Source organism: Petromyzon marinus, chromosome 74, assembly GCF_048934315.1.
Source record: "Petromyzon marinus isolate PM22_M1 ecotype Great Lakes invasive population chromosome 74, UKy_Petmar_22M1.pri1.0, whole genome shotgun sequence".
Classification (NCBI taxonomy): Eukaryota; Metazoa; Chordata; class Hyperoartia; order Petromyzontiformes; family Petromyzontidae; genus Petromyzon; species Petromyzon marinus.
The window spans coordinates 11,581,968-11,607,354 of record NC_133740.1 but is presented as its reverse complement, the minus strand read 5'-3'; the positions used below and the strand labels follow the sequence as shown (position 1 = coordinate 11,607,354).

At 52.9% G+C, this 25,387-nt stretch overlaps 1 protein-coding gene across 4 annotated transcripts; it reads right to left on the bottom strand.

Annotated features, from left to right (window-relative positions):
- Nucleotide 1: 1 nt before the first annotated feature.
- Nucleotides 2–24,198, bottom strand: LOC116957461 (divergent protein kinase domain 1B-like). Of its 4 annotated transcripts, none has more exons than XM_032979622.2 (8): nucleotides 23,361–24,198; nucleotides 20,658–20,806; nucleotides 19,485–19,544; nucleotides 17,419–17,464; nucleotides 6,523–6,657; nucleotides 5,463–5,570; nucleotides 4,082–4,258; nucleotides 2–3,381 (listed from the first exon to the last, which is right to left on the bottom strand). In XM_032979622.2, the coding sequence occupies exons 2-8, from the start codon at nucleotides 20,699–20,701 to the stop codon at nucleotides 2,566–2,568; spliced, it is 1,386 nt and encodes a 461-aa protein (XP_032835513.1). In that variant the 5' UTR covers nucleotides 20,702–20,806; nucleotides 23,361–24,198; the 3' UTR covers nucleotides 2–2,565. The 4 variants fall into 4 exon arrangements, with proteins under 4 accessions (XP_032835513.1, XP_032835512.2, XP_075912250.1 ...); XM_032979621.2 differs by having other exon boundaries at nucleotides 23,368–24,198; XM_076056135.1 differs by lacking the exons at nucleotides 17,419–17,464; nucleotides 19,485–19,544; nucleotides 20,658–20,806; nucleotides 23,361–24,198 and adding an exon at nucleotides 16,322–16,346.
- Between the last annotated feature and the right edge of the window lie 1,189 nt (nucleotides 24,199–25,387).

The following is a 25,387-nucleotide window of genomic DNA, read 5'->3' as shown; positions in this document are numbered from 1 at the left end:
CTGGGTTTTAAGTGGCTTGTTTTATTTTGATGCCTATTGCACACATGGAGCAGCCCACCCCCACCCTGCTCACCCACTGGTAAAGGAATTCAACATCAGCCTAGCCTTGTTCCCTGCACTGTCCATCAGGGGGTGGACTCCCTTGGCTAGTGGACAAAATGGTGCAAAAGGTGAAGTGTAAACTGCAGCTGTGGGGGAGGGCTACCCTGGGGGTGGACAGTGCCCAGTGTGGGGCTTTACCAGCCTACCCCAGAGTGTGAGGGGTTACACGGTGGTGGTGGGAGGTAGAGGGCTTAAACAAAAAGCTCAATAAATATTTATGATCAAGTATGGGACGCAGCAGGGCTTGCAACTGTACACGTTACACAACCTGCATCGCAGTGGTCAAGCTGCCTCGCTCCTGCCAAATGCCGCCGTGACTGGTGGTGGCACCCATGTGCCCCTTAACTACAGTGGCATTGAAGCACTTCAAACGAGCACAAAATATAAAACTCAACAATCTCACGGTGGGTGGGGACGGTGGTGGTTCCTTGCAGTGGATTTTCACTTTCACACATCCATGGAGCCCCCCCAGTTAAAATTGGAGATGGGAACTTTTGTAAATGCGGACCATGTGAGGGGGGTGGCAGGAGGGTTGTGGAGAACAAGATCCACCAAAGCAGTTGTTGCCCACCAGTCGCTCATTGTTGCAGTCCATCTGTGCCACAATCCATGTGCAGAGGGACGAAGAAGCTGCATCGCAGTTCAGGAGAAAGTGACCTGTACGGCCGTGGCCCATCCTTGCAAAGTAGTCTCGTGATCGTGGAAACTTGGCAGAGATTTCCCTACGGTCTCCACATCCCCATATCTTGAGAACTGCCTTTGAAATTGAGTTTGACCTCTCACCCTGCTGCACCTCCAAAGAGCACCGGTTGGCTATGAAGTTCAACATACAAGACTGCTGCCGGTTCTTTGCAAACCAGCCCCCACGAAACTTCCACCAGCCAATTGGGCGTGAGCGACAGTTGCCAGAGTACAGAGCAAGGGTCACCGCTTGGGCGGGGGTTGGGGGGGGTCACGTTCCACGAGGGGGCCTGTTCGTGCCAAAAAAAGACATCCCCCGCATGGCCTTCACAGACTGTTGGGGCAAGTGCTATTCGCGAGCAGCACCGATAAAGGCCGCAACAGCGTATCAGGGGGGTGGGTGGCCAGCACCACGCCCGACCGCCTGTCTCCCCGGTGGCAATTTTTACACACCGCATCAGGTAATCATTTGAGGCTGAGTCGACCGAGGGGAAGCCCAAGACCAGATAATCGTTATCACCGATGTTGGCCTTGAGCGGGTATTGAACTTGGGCCGCCGGGTTCGTATTGCAGCGCACTAACCGCTACACTCAATGCTCCCTACACAGCCTTAGCGCACACACAAATTAGAAGCACAGAGTTGTAAGGGTATTCATTTCAGCTGGATAGGTGACCCAGAAAACATTTCCATGCCCGGCACACCACGTCCAGTATACCTCGCTATAGGCTGTGGCTATTGTCACATCCCGCCCTGCTGCAATATTTAACCAGACAATCGGAGGGGGGGGGGATATTCAGTCAGCAATTACGTGCCAATGCCCGAGGCTCTTGACCTGCACTCCCTGCTGCGCTTTCAATTTCTCTCTTCATTTGCTCTTCTGCTGCTGCTTACAAAGCTGTTGGTACTGCTGCTGTTGCTGCAGAGAGTAGCTGCAAGCTCGCTACTATGTGGGACACGCTACGGGATGGGATGAGGCGAGGAGGGATCCTCGCTGATGTTTGGTTCTGAACGGCGACTTCGATAGACATCGTCGGGGGAGAGTCCACCACTGGTTGCTAATCTTCGTCGGTTCAGAGCCACCGTCGCGTCTTTGGGAGCTTCGTCCTATCGTCGTCAGTTGAGGGGGAAGGCGATGAGCTGATTTCTCAAGTGCAAATCCATCGCTAAGTGGTTCAACTAAATATCTCCGAACTTGCCATCGCACCCCTCGACAACAGCAACAACAACGCGCTCACACATCGACGTCCTCCACCCCCCCCCCCACCCCCCTGAATCCTATAGCACCAGCTGACAGATGTGATGCCAACTGCTCGGACTGGCAGGTGTTCAGTAGCACTGGCTGCTTGGACTGGCGCCAGCTGATCAGTGGCACCAGCTGACAAGTGATGTCAGCTGCTAGGACTGGCACCAGCCGATCAGTGGGACCAGCCCATCGTACAGACTCCCTTTCTGTCCTGAAACGCCCATATGCCTTCACATTTTTGTAGGCTCCACGTTTTGTTCACGATCGGATGGTCGGCGCTTGTCTCGTCTCTCGCGCGCCACCCCAACCTGCAGGCACCGCTCCTTCCGCCACCGCGGTTGACGTGGCCGTCGTTATGTTCTTGCGGCTTGCTCGTTACTCCGCTTAATTTACTCGTCGCGTTAATATTTTCAGTTCCTGCGAATCTCGCGTGGTAGGCAGTGGTGCCGACGACGTCGCCAACACCGTCACCGTGCCGACAGCGGCGTTGGCCCTCGCCACCGCCGGCGCTTCTTCGCCGCCGCCGCCGCCGGCGCCGTCACGCCTCCTTGGCGTTGGAGATCTGCTTCCAGAGCAGGGCCTTGAGGTTGTTGAGCACCAGCGAGTGGTGCACCTCCATGGTGTTGGCCGAGCCGCGCAGGCTGGTGCACACGGCCAGCTGGCGCCGCAGCTCGGCGGCGATGTCGGCCGGGCACCCCGCCAGCAGGTACTCGGCGAGCAGGGCGCACACCTTGGGCAGGTTGGGCTGGATGGCGTCGGGCGAGCAGCGGCGTGCCAGACGGTCGCAGGCGGCGCGGCAGTCGCTGCCCACGACGCAGTCCTCGTTGGAGTCGCAGCGGCGCGCCGCCAACGCCGCGCGCAGCGCCACCTCCGGCACGACGGCGCCGAGGTCGAGGAGCCGCGCGTCGTGCCGCTCGTTGTGGCCGAAGGCGGCGGGCCCGGCCTCGCACACGTGGAACGAGCCGTACGCGCCGTGGAACACCTCCTCGGTGAACTCGAGCAGGCCGATGGACACCTTGGCGCGCAGGGCCCACGGCGGCGCCAGCAGGGCGCGCTCGGCCGCGCGGCTCAGCCACGCCGGCACGACCGACGCCAGCGGCCACGGCGGCACGACGCCGTAGAGGCGCGTGACGCCGACGCGCTCCGTCACGTAGGTGTCGCCGCAGAAGCCGAGCAGGCGCGGCGCGTGCTCGCGCTCGCGCAGCACCACCATCAGCAGGAAGTCGTTGCGCTGGAGCAGCGCCCACGCCGACTTGGCCTCGGCCAGGGACACCTTGCCGTCCCGGTTGACGTCGGCCAGCGCGATGAGGTGGGACACCAGCTCCGGCAGGCTCGGCTGGTTGCCCAGCTTGGTCTGCGGGGAAGGGGGGAGCGGTGGCGGTGGGGAGCGGTGGCGCAGCGGAGCGGTCAGCGCTACGATAAGCGGCGACACGAGCCGACGCCGGTGACGGTTACGTGAACCGGGGTCCTGCGCCTGCCTGAGCCGACAGTCTCAAACGAGTAGCTAGTGCGGTATTTAAACATCGCCATTGGGGAGGTAAAGGTGGTTGTGCGTGGTGCTGGCCACCTACCCCGCTGGTATGTTGTCTCAGCCTTCGTAGGTGCTGCACGCTATCAGTACTTGTCCAACAAGTCTATGATGGCTATACGGGGTGATCTTTGCCTTTAATGGGGGAGAGGGTGGAGAAGATAAGGGGGATTCGACGGGAGAGCTGATGATGATGACGATGACATTGCCGACGATCACGCTGACACCGATGATGATGACGACGATCAAAATTACTGTTATGACAATCATAATGATACTCAACACAATGATCGCTGTGATGATGATGGTGGTGAGGATGGAGGCGAGGGTGGTGGGGAGGACGGTGGTACGATGCCATACGTGAACGATTTACGCGACCCCCTTGCAGCTGCTACGAGCTCGGCTCCTGTTCCTCTTAGCCCTAAAGCACGCTTCGTTTTGCCAGTGGGTGGGGGTGGAAGGGGGTCGGGAGTCGCCATGCGCCAACGCGGCTAGCACCTGCTGCACTGCGCCTGGCACGGTTCACCTGCAGGAAGTGCAGCAGCATCTCCTTGAACTCGTCCATGGAGGTGCCTTTGATGGGCTTGTCAAAGAGGACGAGCTCGCGTCGCGGGGACGAGTCGGGCTCCAGGTCCAGGCGGAACGCCTCCTCCAGTCCACACTTGATCACCACGTCCGCCTTGCCCCAGCGGCCCGTGTACACCTGCCACCACACGCGTACCGCACCGCACACGTGTACCGCACACACGTACCACACCCCACACGTGTACCGCACACGTGTACCGCACACACGTACCACACCCCACACGTGTACCGCACACGTGTACCGCACACACGTACCACACCCCACACGTGTACCGCACACGTGTACCGCACACACGTACCACACCCCACACGTGTACCGCACACGTGTACCGCACACGCGTACCGCACACGCGTACCGCACACGCGTACCGCACACGCGTACCACACCCCACACACGTACCGCACACACGTACCACACCCCACACGCGTACCGCACACGTACCACACCCCACACGCGTACCGCACACACGTACCACACCCCACACGTGTACCGCACACACGTACCACACCCCACACGTGTACCGCACACGTGTACCGCACACACGTACCACACCCCACACGTGTACCGCACACGTGTACCACACACGTGTACCGCACACACGTACCACACCCCACACGTGTACCGCACACACGTACCACACCCCACACGTGTACCGCACACACGTACCACACACACGTACCACACCACACACGTGTACCGCATACGTACCGCACACGCGTACCACACCCCACACGTGTACCACACACACGTACCGCACACGCATACCGCACACACGTACCGCACTCCACACACAACACCCCACACGTGTACCGCACACGTGTACCGCACACGTGTACCGCACACGCGTACTGCACACGCGTACCACACACGCGTACTGCACACACGTACCACACACATGTACCACACCCCACACGTGTACCACACCCCACACGTGTACCGCACACGTACCGCACACGTGTACCGCACACACGCGTACCACATCCCACACGTGTACCGCACCCCACACGTGTACTGCACACGTGTACCGCACACACGTGTGCCACACCGCACGTGCACCGTACATGCACCGCACCGAAAACACCGCTCCACATACCGCCCCCGCATCACACACAACCCTGCACGCACCGCAAGTGTTGTTGGCGAGCACCGTATTAAGGCCTCCTGTACACCAGGCGAGTTAGTTAACATCTCGCCACCGTGGCGCCCCTCTCGCCAACATGCTGCTGCCGCCAGGGGGTAAGACACGCTCACTCTGCCGGCACCACCTCCTCCGCTGCCACGCAGCAGCGATGCCAGAGGGCGGTGCGAGAGCGAGGCTCACCTGGCGAGTGGGGTGAGTCGACAGACAGCGCTGGAATTGCAGCGTCTTCTCTTCACACAGGGCACTGCAGGCCGATCCCGCTATTATTCCCTTCTTGTACTGATCACACTGCACACACACAAAGACGCCCCCACCGTGTAGCCTTAACAGACTGCTGGGGCAAGTGCTGTCAGCGAGTTGCACCTGTGAAGACCGGTGCAGTACACGGGGGTGGGTGGCCAGCACCACGCCCGGCCGCCTTTGTCTCCCCAGTGGCGATATTTTTACATGCCGCTGAGTCGACCTAGGGGAGGCCCAGGACAGATTCAAATAATCGTCACTGGTGTAGGCCGTGAGCTGGAATCGAATTCGGGTCGCTGGGTTCGTAGCACAGTGCGCTAACCGTTGAACTACCGCTCCCCACGCGCACACACAAAAACAGATGCCCCTTGTAGCCGTGAATAGACTGCTGGGGCAAGTGCTGTTCGCGAAAACTGATGAAGACTGGCACGACACACGAAGGGGGTGGTGTGGCTAGCACCAAGGCCAGCAACCTTTGCCTCCAGAGCACTGATGTTTACACACCGCACCAGGTACTCACTGAAGGATAGGTCGACCGAGCAAAAACAACAATTAAACAGTCCCAGACCACACCAAGATAACAGACACAGTAGCGCTCAATAGAATGGCATGAACATTGAACTATCGATTCACAGGTAAGGCTCAAAGTTACAAATCATATTTGAAAATGTGTGTATCCAGCATACATACATATGGACTAGTCCTTCTAAATAAACTGCCAAATTGCTGCACGTGGCGCTGACGTTTTTTATAAATACACCGTTTAAAAATAAATAAATTAATGTGAACCGACACACCTGATGACGACCGTTTGTGTAATGGTCGAAACGTCGTGAGAATTTTTATTGTTTTATACATATTTTATCATTTTATTGTTTCCCTTCAACGTGACTTTACCGAAAGAGCTAAGAATATAGCTAATGAGCGGTTACGTCAAAACAGTAACCCTGCATCAACTCGGCTCCACCTTCGTCCACCCCGCTCCACCCCCTTGTCTCACCACCATGATCTTGCAGACGGCCCCACGGCACAGCTCCGTGTAGGAGGAGTATTGCATGTAGAGCACCCAGCTCCCCACCAGCACGCCCAGCCACACGAGGAAGAGGTGCTTCACTCGGAGCCCAGGGAATCGAGTCTACAGAGACACAAGGTGACACGGGGAATTGCAGACAGCAACGGAGTCGCTGAGACAGCAGACACCAGCACGCCCAGCTACAACCATGAAGAGGTTCCTCACTCGGAGCCCGGGGAATCAAGTATCACACAGAGACAGAGGTCCGTCAGTTTAACACGTAGGCTTTCGCGCGCAATATTATTCATAATTAAGGTTTTTGGTTTAGATCGCGTTATTTATAAATGTGTCGTAACCCTCCACCACCCGACACGGCCAATCAGCAAAAAAAATGTGTCACGTTGACAAAAGACAAATAATTCACTACTTTAGCCCACCGGTGTGTTGAAGAGTGAATCCACAAACTGTAAACGTTGTGGATTCACTCTTCAACACACCGGTGGGCTAAAGTAGTGAATTATTTGTCAACGTGACACTTTTTTTTTGCTGATTGGCCGTGTCGAGTGGTGGAGGGTTACGACACATTTATAAATAATGCGATCTAACCCAAAAACCTTAATTATGAGAGGTTCAGTTTGTTGTCCTTCCCCCACACCTCCAATTAGCACGGCTGGCTACGTACGTTGCGAAAGAAGTTCAACATGCAGCACACATGATAGCTACAACCAGCACTCACACAACAACCACGACAACAACAATCAGCCACCATAATGACGACAGCCGCCATGACAACCGCACAACCACGACAACCACCATTAACAACCAAAACCAAATCCGACAATGTAATCACAACCATGACAACCAAAATTACCAAGCCCACCGCAATCATCAAAATAACCACAACCATAATTGCCCGACATACACTCACCCTGTGGAGTCAACCACTCACCCTGTGGAGTCAACCACTCACCCTGTGGAGTCAACCATTCACCCTGTGGAGTCATCCACTCACCATGTGGAGTCAACCACTCACCCTGTGGAGTCTACCAGTCGCCCTGTGGAGTCATCCACTCACCATGTGGAGTCAACCACTCACCCTGTGGAGTCAACCACTCACCATCTAGAGTCAACCACTCACCCTGTGGAGTCAACCACTCACCCTGTCGAGTCAATCACTCACCCTGTGGAGTCAACCACTCACCCTGTGGAGTCGACCACTCACACTGTGGAGTCAACCACTCACTCTGTGGAGTCAACCACTCACCCTGTGGAGTCGACCACTCACCCTGTGGAGTCAACCACTCACCCTGTGGAGTCAACCACTCACCCTGTGGAGTCAACCACTCACCATGTGGAGTAAACCACTCACCCTGTGGAGTCAACCACTCACCATGTGGAGTCAACCACTCACCCTGTGGAGTCAACCACTCACCATGTGGAGTCAACCACTCACCCTGTGGAGTCAACCACTCACCATGTGGAGTCAACCACTCGCCCTGTGGAGTCAACCACTCACCCTGTGGAGTCAACCACTCACCCTGTGAAGTCAACCACTCACCCTGTGGAGTCAACCACTCACCCTAGAGTCTACCACTCACCCTAGAGTCAACCACTCACCCTGGGTAGTCAACCACTCACCATGTGGAGTCAACCACCCACCATGTGGAGTCAACCACTCACCCTAGAGTCAACCACTCACCCTGTGGAGTCAACCACTCACCCTGTGGAGTCAACAACTCACCCTGTGGAGTCAACAACTCACCCTGTGGAGTCAACCACTCACCCTAGAGTCAACCACTCACCCTGTGGAGTCAACCACTCACCATGTGGAGTCAACCACTCACCATGTGGAGTCAACCACTCACCATGTGGAGTCAACCACTCACCCTAGAGTCTACCACTCACCCTAGAGTCATCCACTCACCCTGTGGAGTCAACCACTCACCCTAGAGTCAACCACTCATCCTGTGGAGTCAACCACTCACCCTAGAGTCAACCACTCACCCTAGAGTCAACCACTCACCCTGTGGAGTCAACCACTCACCCTGTGGAGTCAACCACTCACCCTAGAGTCAACCACTCACCCTAGAGTCAACCACTCACCCTGTGGAGTCAACCACTCACCCTGTGGAGTCAACCATTCACCCTGTGGAGTCAACCACTCACCCTGTGGAGTCAACCACTCACCCTGTGGAGTCAACCACTCACCATGTGGAGTCAACCACTCACCCTAGAGTCTACCACTCACCCTAGAGTCATCCACTCACCCTGTGGAGTCAACCACTCACCCTGTGGAGTCAACCACTCACCATGTGGAGTCAACCACTCACCCTAGAGTCTACCACTCACCCTGTGGAGTCAACCACTCACCCTAGAGTCAACCACTCACCCTGTGGAGTCAACCACTCACCCTGTGGAATCAACCACTCACCATGTGGAGTCAACCACTCACCATGTAGAGTCAACCACTCACCCTGTGGAGTCAACCACTCACCATGTGGAGTCAACCACTCACCCTAGAGTCTACCACTCACCCTAGAGCCATCTACTCACCCTGTGGAGTCAACCACTCACCCTAGAGTCAACCACTCACCCTGTGGAGTCAACCACTCACCCTGTGGAGTCAACCACTCACCCTGTGGAGTCAACCACTCACCATGTGGAGTCTACCACTCACCCTGTGGAGTTAACCACTCACCCTGTGGAGTCAACCACTCACCCTGTGGAGTCAACCACTCCACCCTGTGGAGTAAACCACTCACCCTGTGGAGTCAACCACTCACCATGTGGAGTCATCCACTCACCCTGTGGAGTCAACCACTCACCCTGTGGAGTCAACCACTCCATCCTGTGGAGTCAACCACTCACCCTGGAGTCAACCACTGACCATGTGGAGTCAACCACTCACCATGTGGAGTCAACCACTCACCCTGTGGAGTCAACCACTCCACCCTCTAGCTCACCCAACATGTAATCAATCACCAGATCGCCGCGGTCTCTTTCCCCAGCCTGCGCAGTCGACCGCCGTAAATCATCGCAGTCCGTGCCGTCAAATGAGGAAGCAAATATATAAATAAATATATATTGGTGTGTCAATATTTGTGTAGACATTAAACCCAAATTATGTGGAGGGAAATCACTGCGCAACAAAACAGCACAACCACCTGACGCCTCTCACTCCCAATCACCGTGCAATGCAATAATCACCACCACCACCTCCTCTCTCAATGTGGAACACAACAACAACAACAAGAGCCATCGCAATCACCACAACCACCACCACCACCTCACAACCTCCCCGTCATAAACCGCATTGCAACGCAATCACCTCTCACCACGGTGCGACAACGCAACCACCAACAATCACAACCTCTGTGCTCTAACAACAACAACCACCACCACCTCGTCACAACCTCTATGCTGTAACAACAGAACAGCAACAACCACCACCACCACCAACCACCTCGTCACAACCTCTGTGCTGTAACAACACAACAACCACCACCTCGTCACAACCTCTGTGCTGTAACACAACAACAACCACCACCACCGACCATCCAACCACCTCGTCACAACCACAGTGCAACGTCCATGACAACCGCAACCATCACCGCAACCGTATCTCGTTCCTTTCTCTGGGCACTGTGAACCGCAGCGACAAAATCAAAGGTCGCCGATAAAGCCACCAGGGAAAGGGAGAGACGACGACGACGACGCCGAAGACGACGACGCCGAAGAGCGCGGCCCGTGATTGATTCACCTGCAAGAAGTGTCCGCCAAACAGCAGCTTGCGAATGGCCGCCCTGGAAACGGCGCCTCGGGCCATCGCGGCCTACTACCAAATCGGCGAGCCTCGCGCTTGCCTAGCCGCGCTGCGGGACTCGATCGACTTCCGGCCGGCGGAAGCCTCCGCCCGCGTCAGCCCTAGCCTCCCCGTCTCCCCACCACCCACCCACCCACCCCCCGTACTCGTGCCGTGTCGTCGCCGTCGTCTGGTCAGGCAGCGCCGATGTCACCAACGACTTAAAATCGACGTTTTCGCGGAGCAGGGCAACGATGCGAAACGTCGCGGCGGCGGCGGGGGTGGCGAAGGAGCGGGTTACCCTGGGCGGCTCATTGCTGCCGCGCACGGAGGAGGAGGAGGGGGGAGGAGGGGGAGGAGGGGGGGGGGTCGACGCGCGCTCAGCAACGGGACGCGTCGCCCCGACCCTGCCGCAGCCCGCCGATAGAGGGCGCCGTTGACTCGTGGCACGGACGCATGGAGGGGGGTTCAGGTCGCGGGGGGGGGGTTAGGTCAAGGGCAGGCCAAAGGTCAGGCCAAAGGTCAGGGTCAGACCAAAGGTCAGGCCAACGGTCAGGTCAAGGTCAGGCCAAAGGGTCCGCTCAGCCGCAACGTCGTTTTCAGTGCGTGGGCTTTGGATCATCCGCGATGGGAGGATGAATCCACGCCGATGTGGCAGCCGAGGAACTGAATCAGACTATCTAATTATACAGGAGGAACCCGATTAGCTATAAAGCTGGTGTTTTGTTTCTTCTTCTTCTTGGTTCTTTCGGTAAAGTCACGTAGAGTGGAAACAAAATAATAATAAAGATAATAATAAAACATAATAAAAATTCTCACGACGTTTCGGCCACAACACAAGTAGCCTTCTTCAGGTGAATGAACAGGACTGTCCAGAAGCCAGCGCTCGAATGAACATTGCCAAGCATGGATTGCGTCTTTTAAGCTGTGTGGGCAGAATGAACATGAATGAGCAAGTCACCCAGCACCACCACCGGATCGGAGCAGGGTGGAGGCTGGGCAGACAGAGAAGGTTAAAGAGCAGCCAAGGTGCGCTGCTGTATCCTGTGTTGCGTTGTCACTCTGTTATAAACTGGACTACTATGCAGTACAATATTATACCTTCCAATCTAAACTACATGGCATAATATCATATCCATAGACAAAATTCCACCTTTGAATTCTACAATGCGTTACTGTACACTACCCTATACTTTAGACGATAAAGTATTAGACTTGTAACATTACACTGTCTTATTCTATCAACCCTACCATATACCACAATGCTGTATATTCACGATACAATTACGATACTATACATTGCCTTGTGAATTGTTAAACATTACAACCATTTCGGTTCTTAATTGATTGCATTTTACGGTGACCCTTCAGACTGCAGTCCATTCGCTGGCAATGCCTCTTAATACCTTTCACGCGTCGGTCAATGGTATGGTTTATAGCATGTGGTAATTGTAATGTTTAACGTAATCAACCGACGTGACTTTACCGAAAGAACCAAAGCGTCCGTGTTCTCAAGTGCAGCGAATTGATGGTCTCAGCCCGGTTCCCCAATAATTGCACATTTAAAAAAAAAAAACATTGAATAAAATGTTTGTTATTTGCATTAAAATTAACGCCTATATTCCAGCTCGGAGAATTAAATAACGTTGCGACCGTCATTCGATGAGCATTACTCTTGTAGAGGGCGAGTGGGTTGGAGAACTCGCGACTCTCTCCTGCGTCGACCGGAGGTCACGTTATCCCGGCATCGCAAAAAGTAGCTCTGTGATGGCTACTTCAGTGGGTCGTTCTCTAACACAGGGAGAGTCGTACTTCTCTGCGAGTGATCCGAATGGATTCTTTGATTCACGACGACGCGAGCACAATTGTGACAAAATGAGCGAGAAAATACAAAGTACACAAGAGGGTTAAAAATAAAAAAATATTATTTTGCGGTCTTCATTCAAACTCACATCGATCCCTGAAGACGCACGATCCCTATGCGGAGAACAGAGGGACGCACGGGGGTGACCCGTGGCTCCGGATCGGACTGGCGGAGAACTCCACACCGGGGTTTTGTATTTCCAGTGCCATGTAACACGTGCACACGTAGAAGAAGGCAGAGCCACCTTTTTCCAATCTACTGCTAGATGATGGCCTGCCCACACCTCGCCGCTCGTGTAGGGTCACCCGACTGCAATTTCAAACCTCGGTTATGACCACACAAGGTGGAATCCCGACGCTGGTCGGTGCGGAATTTGCAAAGGCGTAGGGAGCATAGAAGTTCAGTACAGCAATGGACGTCATTGTTGCAATACCTTCTGCAGCCTATCGCTACAAATGCCGATGGCAACCTGCCATGCCTGACGGTCGCCCATCCAAGCACAATCCAGGCTCAAGAAGTGTGCTTAGCTACGCAGATACGATATCGGGTGCATTCCAGATGATTTGGTAATGGGCTTACACATACCATCATATCTACATTTACAGACATTTACAACAGCATAACGGATTTGTCATCATCACAATGGATAACCACTCTCACGCCCACTGATTCATGAACCAGCAGTGCAGAGGCACAAGTTCAGCAGTGGGGATTCACTTCTCAACGATTATTTTCCGAGTCGCTGGGAGACTGTCGTAGGTGGCACGTGACTAGCAGTGGCAACAGCTCATCGCGAGATGTGTAGTGGATATGGCGTGCGGCGCACGGATTTTTCTTTGTACGCCGACCCAGACTAACACGGCAAAAATGTAGCTCCGGTTCTGGGATAGCGGTTTAGAGAGGACAACAGATTGGGGAGCCCTTCATCCAGCTGCAGATTGATCATGGCTGACGATGGTGATGGTAATGCAGGCCTGGTGCCACACACCTGCTCCCCTGGAAGACGCTCACACCCCTCATCCACTTGTACATCTGAACCATGTCAACACGGGCCCGGCGTGGTACAGACGGTTTCCCACTGGCATTCTACCAAGCCGTGTCAAAGCTATCCAATCGCGGCTCAGGAACCAAGCATGGGACAACGCGTGCACGGCAGCGGTTGTCAGTGGAAAAATTATGTCTATGTGAATGCTTAGGCTGGGAAAGCCAAGGAGGAGCTCACTGCTAACTATCCCATTTTTTTATTTTACCAGGTAAGACCCACTGAGCCATGCAGCTCATTTTCAGAAGCGAACTGGCTATCACAAATGATAGCTCAATCCAGTCGCTTATCACGTGGAAATGTATAGCAGCCAAATACTCTAATCGCATGTTTCTAAATGTGGAGGGAAAAACCGGAGGACCCAGAGAAAAATCCACGCAACCACAGGGAGACACTGAAACTCCAAATATACAGCAGGCATCAGGGTCAAGAACGAACCGACTTGTATACCCGGCGAGGTAGCCAACATCTCGCCACCAGAGCGCCGTAACGCCGAGTCATCGTGCAGATATGGTTAACCGCATCGAAACGCAGAGGCACAAAGTGAGGAGAGGAACAGCCGAACTGGAGCGGTGACGAGGTGACAGAAAACCCGCCCCCCACACCCCCACCTCATTAATGGAGGTAACTTCGGCATGGTCACAGTATCCCGGAAACTCCAAGTGGGAGCAGCTGTACCCAGGCACCTAAGGCAGAGCCATTGTTGTGTGTGCATGAGTGTGCATTCGAGTTCTTGTGTGGGCGAGTGATGCGAACAAGTGCACGGGTGAGCATGTGAGTGAGCGAGTCAGACTGTAGGCGAGCGAGTTTATCGAGTAAAAGTGCGGGTTTGAGGCCGAGCGATTTTGTAACCGAGTGAGTTTGTGAGCGAGTCGCTGACCTTGTGCGTGGGAGAGCGCGAGCCTGAGCAGGAGAGTGCTCGAGAGTGGCCGAGTGAGAGTGTGGCCGAGCGGGCGTGTGGCCGAGCGGGCGTGTGGCCGAGCGGGAGTGTGGCCGAGCGAGAGTGTGGCCGAGCGGGCGTGTGGCCGAGCGGGCGTGTGGCCGAGCGGGCGTGTGGCCGAGCGGGCGTGTGGCCGAGCGAGCGTGTGGCCATGTGAGAGTGTGGCCATGTGAGAGTGTGGCCGAGCGGGCGTGTGGCCGAGCGGGCGTGTGGCCGAGCGGGCGTGTGGCCGAGCGGGCGTGTGGCCGAGCGGGCGTGTGGCCGAGCGAGCGTGTGGCCATGTGAGAGTGTGGCCGAGCGAGAGTGTGGCCGAGCGAGCGTGTGGCCGAGCGGGCGTGTGGCCGAGCGGGCGTGTGGCCGAACGAGAGTGTGGCCGAGCGGGCACAGGAGCGAGGGTGTGGCCGAGCGGGCACAGGAGCGAGGGTGCTATTTATGTAAGAATTCACCCTCCCAAGGACATTCAATGATTTTCACGATTCGAGGCCAGGAATATTTTTTTAATAAAATTGTTAATTATCTACGTTTCCTACCTCGGTTGCAAATGATCGTTTTTGTTCCATCTCGTTTATATAATTTGTCACTCCTCTAGCCTAAATGTTAAATGCGCACAACATTCGCATGTCATAAACACAAATCAACAATTGTCGTGCTCTTCAATGTGTGCGGTGTTCATAGGAATCTAATTAATCTAATTCTATCCGTCATTACACCGCATACAGCATCACAGATAGTGAGCAGTCGAGTGATTGATTGATAACTTCAGTGAGCACGCACAGAGCGAGCACGCGTCCGAGTGAACGATCAAGTGAGAGTGGCTAAGAGAGTGAGTGAACGAGTGACAGACCACACGAGTAGTGAATGAACAAATGAGTGATCGACTCCATGTGCGAGTGAGCCAGTGGGTGAACGAGTGAGTGAGTGAGCGAGTGTCCCTGGTCACGGCGCTGCAAGGCTCTGGTCAATCCACTGTAGGTACGCAGCGCTGCCCTGCTCGATCTTGAGACCTATGACCTCCGGGACTTCATATGGGTGGGAGGCCCTGCACAGAGACAAAAAAAGATCCCTGTGTAGCCTACACAGAGATTTACGGGGCAAGTGCTGTTATAGCTGGCACCTGTTATGAAGCCGTCAAGGTGTTCACAGGAGCGATGTGGCCAGCAACGTCTCAACAACAACAACCTCCGGTCACAGCTAAGTGGAGGTGACGTCAAGACACTAAGTGCCAGGCTAAGTGCACTTGGAGGACACGTGAAGTGTCGAAGGCTCTCTGTTGGCAGGTCACGGGACAGACCCAGGTGCTATGGGTTTACTGAATGAGACGACATATGCACACTCATAAACATGCGCACGCGTGTGTCCGTGTGGGTCAACGTGTATTTGTAGTTGCACGTGCATTCATTTATGTGTATGATGCACATAAACGTGCATACATCTATGTGTATGCATGTGTGGTGACATGGAATGGGTGACTATGGCGTGTAGCGCTGGTTGCTGGCAGAGAAGGGGATCTGCTGTTGCAGCAGCCCTGTCTGCCAGCAGGTCACGTGATCAGCCGGAGAAAGGGATGTGGGAACCTTCTAGTAGGTTCTAGAAGGGGGGCGTGGCAGAGGGCGGAGCGAGGCCACGCTGGGTGGATAAAAGGGGGACCCCTGAGCAAGGTTCGGGGCTGTTGTTTGGAGTGGAACCGTCGTGCTGCTGGAGTCTTGGTCACCGTCTTCACCTCTTCGGCGTTGATGGTCAGGCAGCCTGTTAACTGTCCTGACCATAGTGTAGTTACTCCTTGCACCTGTGAAGGCTGTAATAGAGTGCCTCCTACTATTAGTGTCTCTGAGTGCCTCACTAAACGCGTATGCCTGTGTGCATTGTGTATGTCTGTGGATACACGCACACACACATGTACGAGTGTGTAATGTGTGCTCGTGTATGTGGGGAACGGTAATGTAGCAGTTAGCGCACTATACTACGAACCTGGCAAAACGAGTTCGATTCCCTAGGTCGACTCAACAGGGCACGGTGGTGCTGGCCACCCACCCCATCGTGCGCCGTGCCGACCTTCTAAAGTGCTGCTCACTAACAGCACTTGCACCAACAGTTTGTTAAAGGCTACACAGGGGACCTTTGTCTTTGTTTTGTACCCACCGCACATGCTCTTCAAGTGAAGGCACCAGGCTGCTGCTGGTCTTCACCACCTGCTCGGCACAGAGAGGACACACCCAGCAGACCCTCACTGAGCCTGACAGCTCCCGTTCAGGAGGGTCCCACTCATTTGTGAGACCTCAGCCCAACTGGTCCATGGCCTTGAGGCCGGCTCCAAATCGTCGTCTCCGCTCTCGTCTCTGGCCTTGGCCTTGGCGGTGTGGGCCTGGCGGGTTCACACCGCACCAATCGGTTGCGCAACTTGCAACTTGGTGGCGCAAATGCACAACTCTGTTGCGCAACCATGTTGCACACAACGAGACCACTTACATGTGGACTCGTCCGCAACCGTTTGCTGCTCGCGGGAGAGACGGACTCGACCCCTAAGCGTCGATACGCTCAGCGATTTGTAGTGACTGGTTTCCTCAGCACACGGCGATATTTCGCACAGCTACCATTGCTCGTCACAATCTCCGCGCGGGGGGCGAATGGGGAGGGAGTGGAGCCAACCAGGCCAGGGGTGGAGCTCTGCTGTAAGTGGCGTGACCAGATGCACTTTTTACCCACAGCCAGACACTTTATAGCCACAGCCAGACACTTTCTTGTTGTGCAACTACTCCCCCCAGAAGTGGACTAAGCAGTCGCGAGCAAACTGTGGTTGCGCTGTTTTGAGTAGAGCGATTTTGGCTACACAATGACTGATCGCTCAAGTGTGGAGCCAGATTTAGAGAGAGTCAAGCCTAGACACTGACCTCAGTCGAAATGGTTGAGGCCAAGTTTGGCCTTGAGACTCCCGGTCTGGAATCCAAGTTCGGTTCAGCTGAAATTTGGATGAAGCTGAAGGAGGATAAACCATCATCGCGTGAACTCCGGTCAACTTCGCAGCAGAGGCATTTGGCCGGCCATTGAACAAAAGCGGCCACCGCATCGCGCGCTTTCAGAAGCGCTTCTGCGGCCGTCTGGAATGCTCTTCCTTCCGAAGTTAGGAAGCCCCCTCTGCTCTCCTGTTCCTCCTGTGCCCACCCCCTCCCCCACTTTGTCTCTTGGTCCCCTACCCTGCCCTGTCCCATTCCTCCCTCCACACCCCCGGTCCTCCGTACCAGAAGAAACTCTCCTTGCTCCTCCACGCGGCCCTCCCAGTGGAAGCTGTGACGACAAATGGGGACAATAACACACACGCACGCACGCACGTGTGTGTCAGTATGTGGTGTGGTGGCTGTGTGTATGTAGTGTGGTGACTGTGTGTAGTGTGGTGACTGTGTGTATGTAGTGTGGTGACTGTGTGTATGTAGTGAGGTGGCTGTGTGTAAGCGGTGTGGTGACTGTGTGTATATAGTGTGGTGGCTGTGTGTATGTAGTGTGGTGACTGTGTGTATGTAGTGTGGTGACTGTGTGTATGTGGTGTGGTGACTGTGTGTACGTGGTGTGGTGACTGTGTGTACGTGGTGTGGTGACTGTGTGTATGTGGTGTGGTGACTGTGTGTATGTAGTGTGGTGACTGTGTGTATGTGGTGTGGTGACTGTGTGTATGTGGTGTGGTGGCTGTGTGTATGTGGTGTGGTGGCTGTGTGTATGTGGTGACTGTGTGTACGAGGTGTGGTGACTGTGTGTATGTAGTGTGGTGGCTGTGTGTATGTAGTGTGGTGGCTGTGTGTATGTGGTGACTGTGTGTATGTAGTGTGGTGGCTGTGTATGTAGTGTGGTGGCTGTGTGTATGTGCTGTGATGACTGTGTGTATGTGGTGTGGTGACTGTGTGTATGTAGTGTGGTGACTGTGTGTATGTAGTGTGGTGACTGTGTGTATGTGGTGTGGTGACTGTGTGTATGTAGTGTGGTGACTGTGTGTATGTGGTGTGGTGACTGTGTGTATGTGGTGTGGTGGCTGTGTGTAAGTGGTGTGGTGAATGTTTGTATGTAGTGTGGTGACTGTGTGTATGTAGTGTGGTGACTGTGTGTATGTAGTGTGGTGACTGTGTGTATGTGGTGTGGTGACTGTGTGTATGTGGTGTGGTGACTGTGTGTAAGTGGTGTGGTGACTGTGTGTAAGTGGTGTGGTGAATGTGTGTATGTAGTGTAGTGACTGTGTGTATGTAGTGTGGTGACTGTGTGTATGTAGTGTGGTGACTGTGTGTATGTAGTGTGGTGGCTGTGTGTATGTGGTGTGGTGGCTGTGTGTATGTGGTGTGGTGGCTGTGTGTATGTGGTGTGGTGCCTGTGTGTATGTGGTGACTGTGTGTATGTAGTGTGGTGGCTGTGTGTATGTGGTGTGGTGGCTGTGTGTATGTGGTGACTGTGTGTACGAGGTGTGGTGACTGTGTGTATGTAGTGTGGTGGCTGTGTGTATGTAGTGTGGTGGCTGTGTGTATGTGGTGACTGTGTGTATGTAGTGTGGTGGCTGTGTGTATGTAGTGTGGTGGCTGTGTGTATGTGCTGTGATGACTGTGTGTATGTGATGTGGTGACTGTGTGTATGTAGTGTGGTGACTGTGTGTATGTAGTGTGGTGACTGTGTGTATGTGGTGTGGTGACTGTGTGTATGTAGTGTGGTGACTGTGTGTATGTGGTGTGGTGACTGTGTGTATGTGGTGTGGTGGCTGTGTGTAAGTGGTGTGGTGAATGTTTGTATGTAGTGTGGTGACTGTGTGTATGTAGTGTGGTGACTGTGTGTATGTAGTGTGGTGACTGTGTGTATGTGGTGTGGTGACTGTGTGTATGTGGTGTGGTGACTGTGTGTAAGTGGTGTGGTGACTGTGTGTAAGTGGTGTGGTGAATGTGTGTATGTAGTGTAGTGACTGTGTGTATGTAGTGTGGTGACTGTGTGTATGTAGTGTGGTGACTGTGTGTATGTAGTGTGGTGGCTGTGTGTATGTGGTGTGGTGGCTGTGTGTATGTGGTGTGGTGCCTGTGTGTATGTGGTGACTGTGTGTATGTAGTGTGGTGGCTGTGTGTATGTGGTGTGGTGACTGTGTGTATGTGGTGTGGTGACTGTGTGTATGTGGTGTGGTGACTGTGTGTATGTAGTGTGGTGACTGTGTGTATGTAGTGTGGTGACTGTGTGTATGTAGTGTGGTGACTGTGTGTATGTAGTGTGGTGGTTGTGTGTATGTGATGTGGTGCCTGTGTGTATGGTGGCTGTGTTACATGATGAACACTCCGCACACACTCACAAGGAAGTGATCTTAGGGATGATGCTGACACAAGCAGCCAAGCGCCTCTCCACCAATGAACTGCTTGCACACGCACACACACACACACGTGCAAAAGACAAACATCCCTGAGTAGCCTTTAGCAGACTGTTGGGGCAAGTGCTGTTAGCGAGTACCTATGATGGCCAGAACGGCACACGAGGGGATGGGTGTCCGGCACCACACCCAGCCGCATTTGTCTCGCCAGTGGCAATGTTTACACACTGCACCAGGTACTCATTTGAGACTCAGTCAACCTAGGGGAGGCCCAGAACTGGTGCAGATAATCGTCACTGGGTTGGTTCGCGAGCATGAATCGAACTCGGGTCGCCGGGTTCAAAGCGCAGCGCGCTAACCGCCACACAACCGCTCCCCACGTGCACGCACACATGCCCAGTGGCGCATGCGGCCGGCGTGGATCTCCATGCGAGTCCCTGGGGACTCCACGCGAGTCGACAAGCGAGCCAGTGAGTGGATAAACGAGTCGGTGAGTTAAGGAGCGAGTGATCGGGCGTCCACGGTCCCAGCGCTGCAAGGTTCTGGCCGAGCCACTGCAGGTACGCAGCTTTGCCCTGCTAGATCCTGAGACCTTTGACCTCCTGGGACAGTGTAGCCAAGTCAAAGCCATTTGCTGCTAAAATGAACATTGCCGCATTGTGGCTCATATCCTGGTTACAGCACTGAGCCCACATTTCAATGCCGGGTGCCACGATCGCATTCCAAGCGAGGATATCTTTCTCTAAGTAATTGTACGAGTTTGTATGGTAGTCTGTAGGCTTCTCTTGATGAAAGTTTGAAGATTCTGTGGGTTTCCATGCAAGTCTTTGTTACTTCTCTATGCAAGTCTATGGGGGTATATATGGGTGCTATGCAAGTCTTGACTTCTCTCTGCACGTCTGTGGGTTTCTACATGACCCCGTGATTCTCTATGCCAGTCTATGGGTATCTATGAGAGTCCATGGGTCTCTAAGCGAGCCTTATGCTACTCTAAGTCTATGGGTGTCTCTGTAAATCTTTGGGTGTCTCTGTAAGTCAATAGGTGTCTCTGTAAGTCTATGGGTGTCCCTGTACGTCAATGGGTGTCTCCAAGTCTTTGGATGTTTCGGTACGTCTATGGCTGTCATCAATGATGGGTGTCTCTCTGTGCCACCTCACCGTGCCATGTCGCGCGCCACAGCCTCCGTAGGGCACGTGATCATGACGACCGAGTGCTGCCCCGGTAGCGGTCTTCCCGTTGCCTTGGCAATGAGCCAGGCCGAGCCACGCCGAACCACAGGGAGGAGAAGGAGGCTGACCACCAGCAGCTGCAAAGACAAAGATCCCCCGTGTACTTTTAATGGGTAGTTTGGGCAAGTGCTGTTAACGAGCAGCACCTATCAAGGCCGGCACGGCACACGATGGGGTTGTCTGGCCAGGATTACGCCCGGCCGCCTTTGTCTCCCCAGTGGTGATGTTTATACTGTACACCGCTGAGTCGACTTGGGTGGAAGACCCAGGACCGGTTCGGTATTCATCACCGATGTTGGCTGTGAGAGGGAATCGAACTTGGGTCGCCACAGCTCCAAATGTACACCCCCACACAACCTCATCAATAGCAGACCACCGATGACTGACCACAACGGCAACCACAACAGCAACCACCACAAAAACAACCAAGACTACACCGCCAATCACAACCCACAACTGGTCACTGCGACAACCAAAACACCAACAAAACCAGAGCACAACAACCACCACCAAACCCACCATAACTACCACCACAAACACTACAACCACCACAACCACCACCACCACCTTAAACACTACAACCACCACAACCACCACCACCTTAAACACTACAACCACCACAACCACCACCACCTTAAACACTACAACCACCACAACCACCACCATAAACACTACAACCACCACAAGCATCACCACCATAAACACTACAACCACAACAACCACCATTAACACCACAACCACCATAAACACTACAACCACCACCACCATAAACACTACAACCACCACAACCACCATCACCATAAACACTACAACCACCATAAACACTACAACCACAACAACCACCACCACCACAAACACTACAACCACAACCACCACCACAAACACTACAACCACCACCATAAACACTACAACCACAACCACCATAAACACTACAACCACCACCACAAACACTACAACCACAACCACCACCATAAACACAACCACCACCACAAACACTACAACCACAACCACCATAAACAATACAACCACAACAACCACCATAAACACGACAACCACCACCACCACCATAAACACTACAACCACAACAACCACCATAAACACTACAACCACCACCATAAACACTACAACCACCACCATAAACACTACAACCACAACCACCACCACAAACACCACAACTGCCACAAACACTACAACCACAACCACCATAAACACTACAACCACAACCACCATAAACACTACAACCACAACCACCACTACAACCACAACAACCATCACAAACACTACAACCACAACAACCACCACAAACACTACAACCACAACAACCACCACAAACACTACAACCACAACAACCACCATAAACACTACAACCACAACCACCACAAACACTACAACCACAACCACCATAAACACTACAACCACAACAACCACCACAAACACTACAACCACCACAAACACAACAACCACCACAAACACTACAACCACAACAACCACCACAAACACTACAACCACAACCACCACCATAAACACTACAACCACCATAAACACTACAACCACAACAACCACCACCTCAAACACTACAACCACCACCATAAACACTACAACCACAACCACCATAAACACTACAACCACCACCACAAACACTACAACTACAACCACCACCATAAACACAACCACCACCACAAACACTACAACCACAACCACCACCATAAACAATACAACCACAACAACTACCATAAACACGACAACCACCACCACCATAAACACTACAACCACAACAACCACCATAAACACTACAACCACCACCATAAACACTACAACCACCACCATGAACACTACAACCACAACCACCACCACAAACACCACAACTTCCACAAACACTACAACCACAACCACCATAAACACAACCACCATAAACACTACAACCACAACCACCACAAACACTACAACCACAACAACCACCACAAACACTACAACCACAACAACCACCACAAACACTACAACCACAACAACCACCACAAACACTACAACCACAACCACCACCATAAACACTACAACCACAACCACCACCACAAACACTACAACCACAACCACCACCACAAACACTACAACCACAACCACCACCACAAACACTACAACCACCACCACAAACACTACAACCACCACCACCATAAACACTACAACCACAACCACCACCATAAAAACTACAACCACAACAACCACCATAAACACTACAACCACAACAACCACCATAAACACGACAACCACCACCACCACCATAAACACTACAACCACCACCACCATAAACACTACAACCACAACAACCACCACCACAAACACTACAACCACAACCACCACCATAAACACTACAACCACCACCATAAACACTACAACCACAACCACCACCATAAACACTACAACCACCACCACCACCATAAACACTACAACCACCACCACCATAAACACTACAACCACCACCACCATAAACACTACAACCACAACCACCATAAACACTACAACCACCACCATAAACACTACAACCACCACCACCATTAAGACAACCATCCCAAATACAACCACACAACCACCACCACTACCACCACCACTAACAACACAACCAGCAGCAGCCCCTACCACTCACGGCCACGATCACCGCCAGCGCCCCCGCCGCCCTCCTGCAGCAGGGAGCCGCCTTGCACGCCATCGACAGTCGTGGTGGTGGTGGGCTCGCCGCTGTTGTCGTTGTTGTTGTGGTGGTGGTGGGTCCCGTCGTTGTTGTTGTTGTGGTGGGTCTCGTTGTTGTTGTTGTGGTGGGTCTTCTTGTTGTTGCCCCCTCGTCTGCCCCAGGGCGAGGTCTGCCCTCACGTCTCCTCATACGGCGACTCCGTCTCCACCGGCAGCGCGTTACCAAGCGTCCATCTTAGTAGCCCAACAACAACAACTCAGAGTCGCCATTCATTGTTACCGCGACTAACACGTGGCATCAACTTTAATAACAACAACTATTATTATTATTGATGTAGTCGTCGTCACCCGAACACTAAGTCATCGTGAACAAGTACAGTCGCCCGGATGCGGTTGAGACGGCGAGGCGCGACTTGCTGGGCGTGGTGCTGCCATCTAGAGACGTTGGTGTAATAATTACACTCGCGACATTTGTGTTATTCCTGGATAGTAAGTGTTATTTTCGAATTGCTTACGCCTCAAAATTACAGAGAATGGCTATTATTATTCCCCACAAACTTTGCTTTTGTGACCAGGACAGTGATATTTTGAAATTTGGCTATTTTCAACGAGAAACACGTAGTGTCAACGAGAAACACGATGGTTCTAGATTTGAAGCGTTCGTGACTGCAAGGATCCATACTCTTTGGTTCTATTCGGTAAAGTCACGTAGGTAAAAAAATAAAATAACAAAAATCACGACGTTTCGGCCACAACACAAGCGGCCTTCATCAGGTGAAGGGACCGGACTGTCTCGAGGGCCTGATGAAGGCCGCTTGTGTTGTGGCGGAAACGTCGTGATTTTTGTTGTTTTATTTTTTTACCTACGTGACTTTACCGAATAGAACCAAAGAGTATGTAAAGAACACGTGGTGTCAATGAGAACACGTGGTGCCAATGAGAACACGTGGTGCCATGAGACCACGTGGTGCCAATGAGAACACGTGGTGCCAATGAGAACACGTGGTGCCAATGAGAACACGTGGTGCGCGTTTGTTCCTTCACTTAAAGTCCTGGTCACAAAAGCAAAGTTTGTGGAGAATAATATCCATGCTCTGTACTTTTGAGGCATAAGCAATAAGGAAACAACACTTACTACCCAGGAACAAAAATCGTGTTACAGTGTTATTATTAAGGAAACATTTTTTTCGATTTAAAGCTTTCGTGACTGCAGGGATTCATCTTCTGGGTTCTTTCAGTAAAGTCACGTAGAATGGAGATAGATAACATAATGAAATAAATAATAACAGAATAAAATTCTCTCGACGTTTTGGCCACAACACAAGTAGCCTTCCTCAGGTGAAGAAACAGGACTGTCCGAACTCAAGCGCTGTCTTCCGGACAGTCCTGTTTCTTCACCTGAGGAAGGCTACTTGTGTTGTGGCCGAAACGTCGTGAGAATTTTATTCTGTTATTATTATTTTTATGATTTTATCTCCACCCTCCGTTCCGAACGTCTGAACAAAGCTCGTCGCTCTCCGTGGTGTTAATCCCTCATACTAACATCATGCTAATCCCCCAGTTACATGCTAATTTACTGTTGATATGTAAACTCCTCTCCCCCCTCCTCCGTTCCGTACATAGATGGATTCGTCCGTCTGAACAAAGCTCGTCGCTCTCCGTGGTGCTAATCCCTCACACCAACATCATGCTAATCCCCCAGTTACATGCTAAATTATATGTAAACTCCTTTGTCAAGGTGCTGTGTTCCTCCCACACAGCTTAAAAGACGCTTCCAAGCTTGGCAGGGTTCACTCAAGTGCTGTCTTCCAGACAGTCATGTTTCTTCACCTGAGGAAGGCTACTTGTGTTGTGGCCAAAACGTCGTGAGAATTTTATTCTGTTATTATTTATCTCCATTCTACGTGACTTTACCGAAAGAACCCAGGAGAAGAGGTCTACACCAATTAAAGAGTTGTTTATAAAGGTTTATAGGT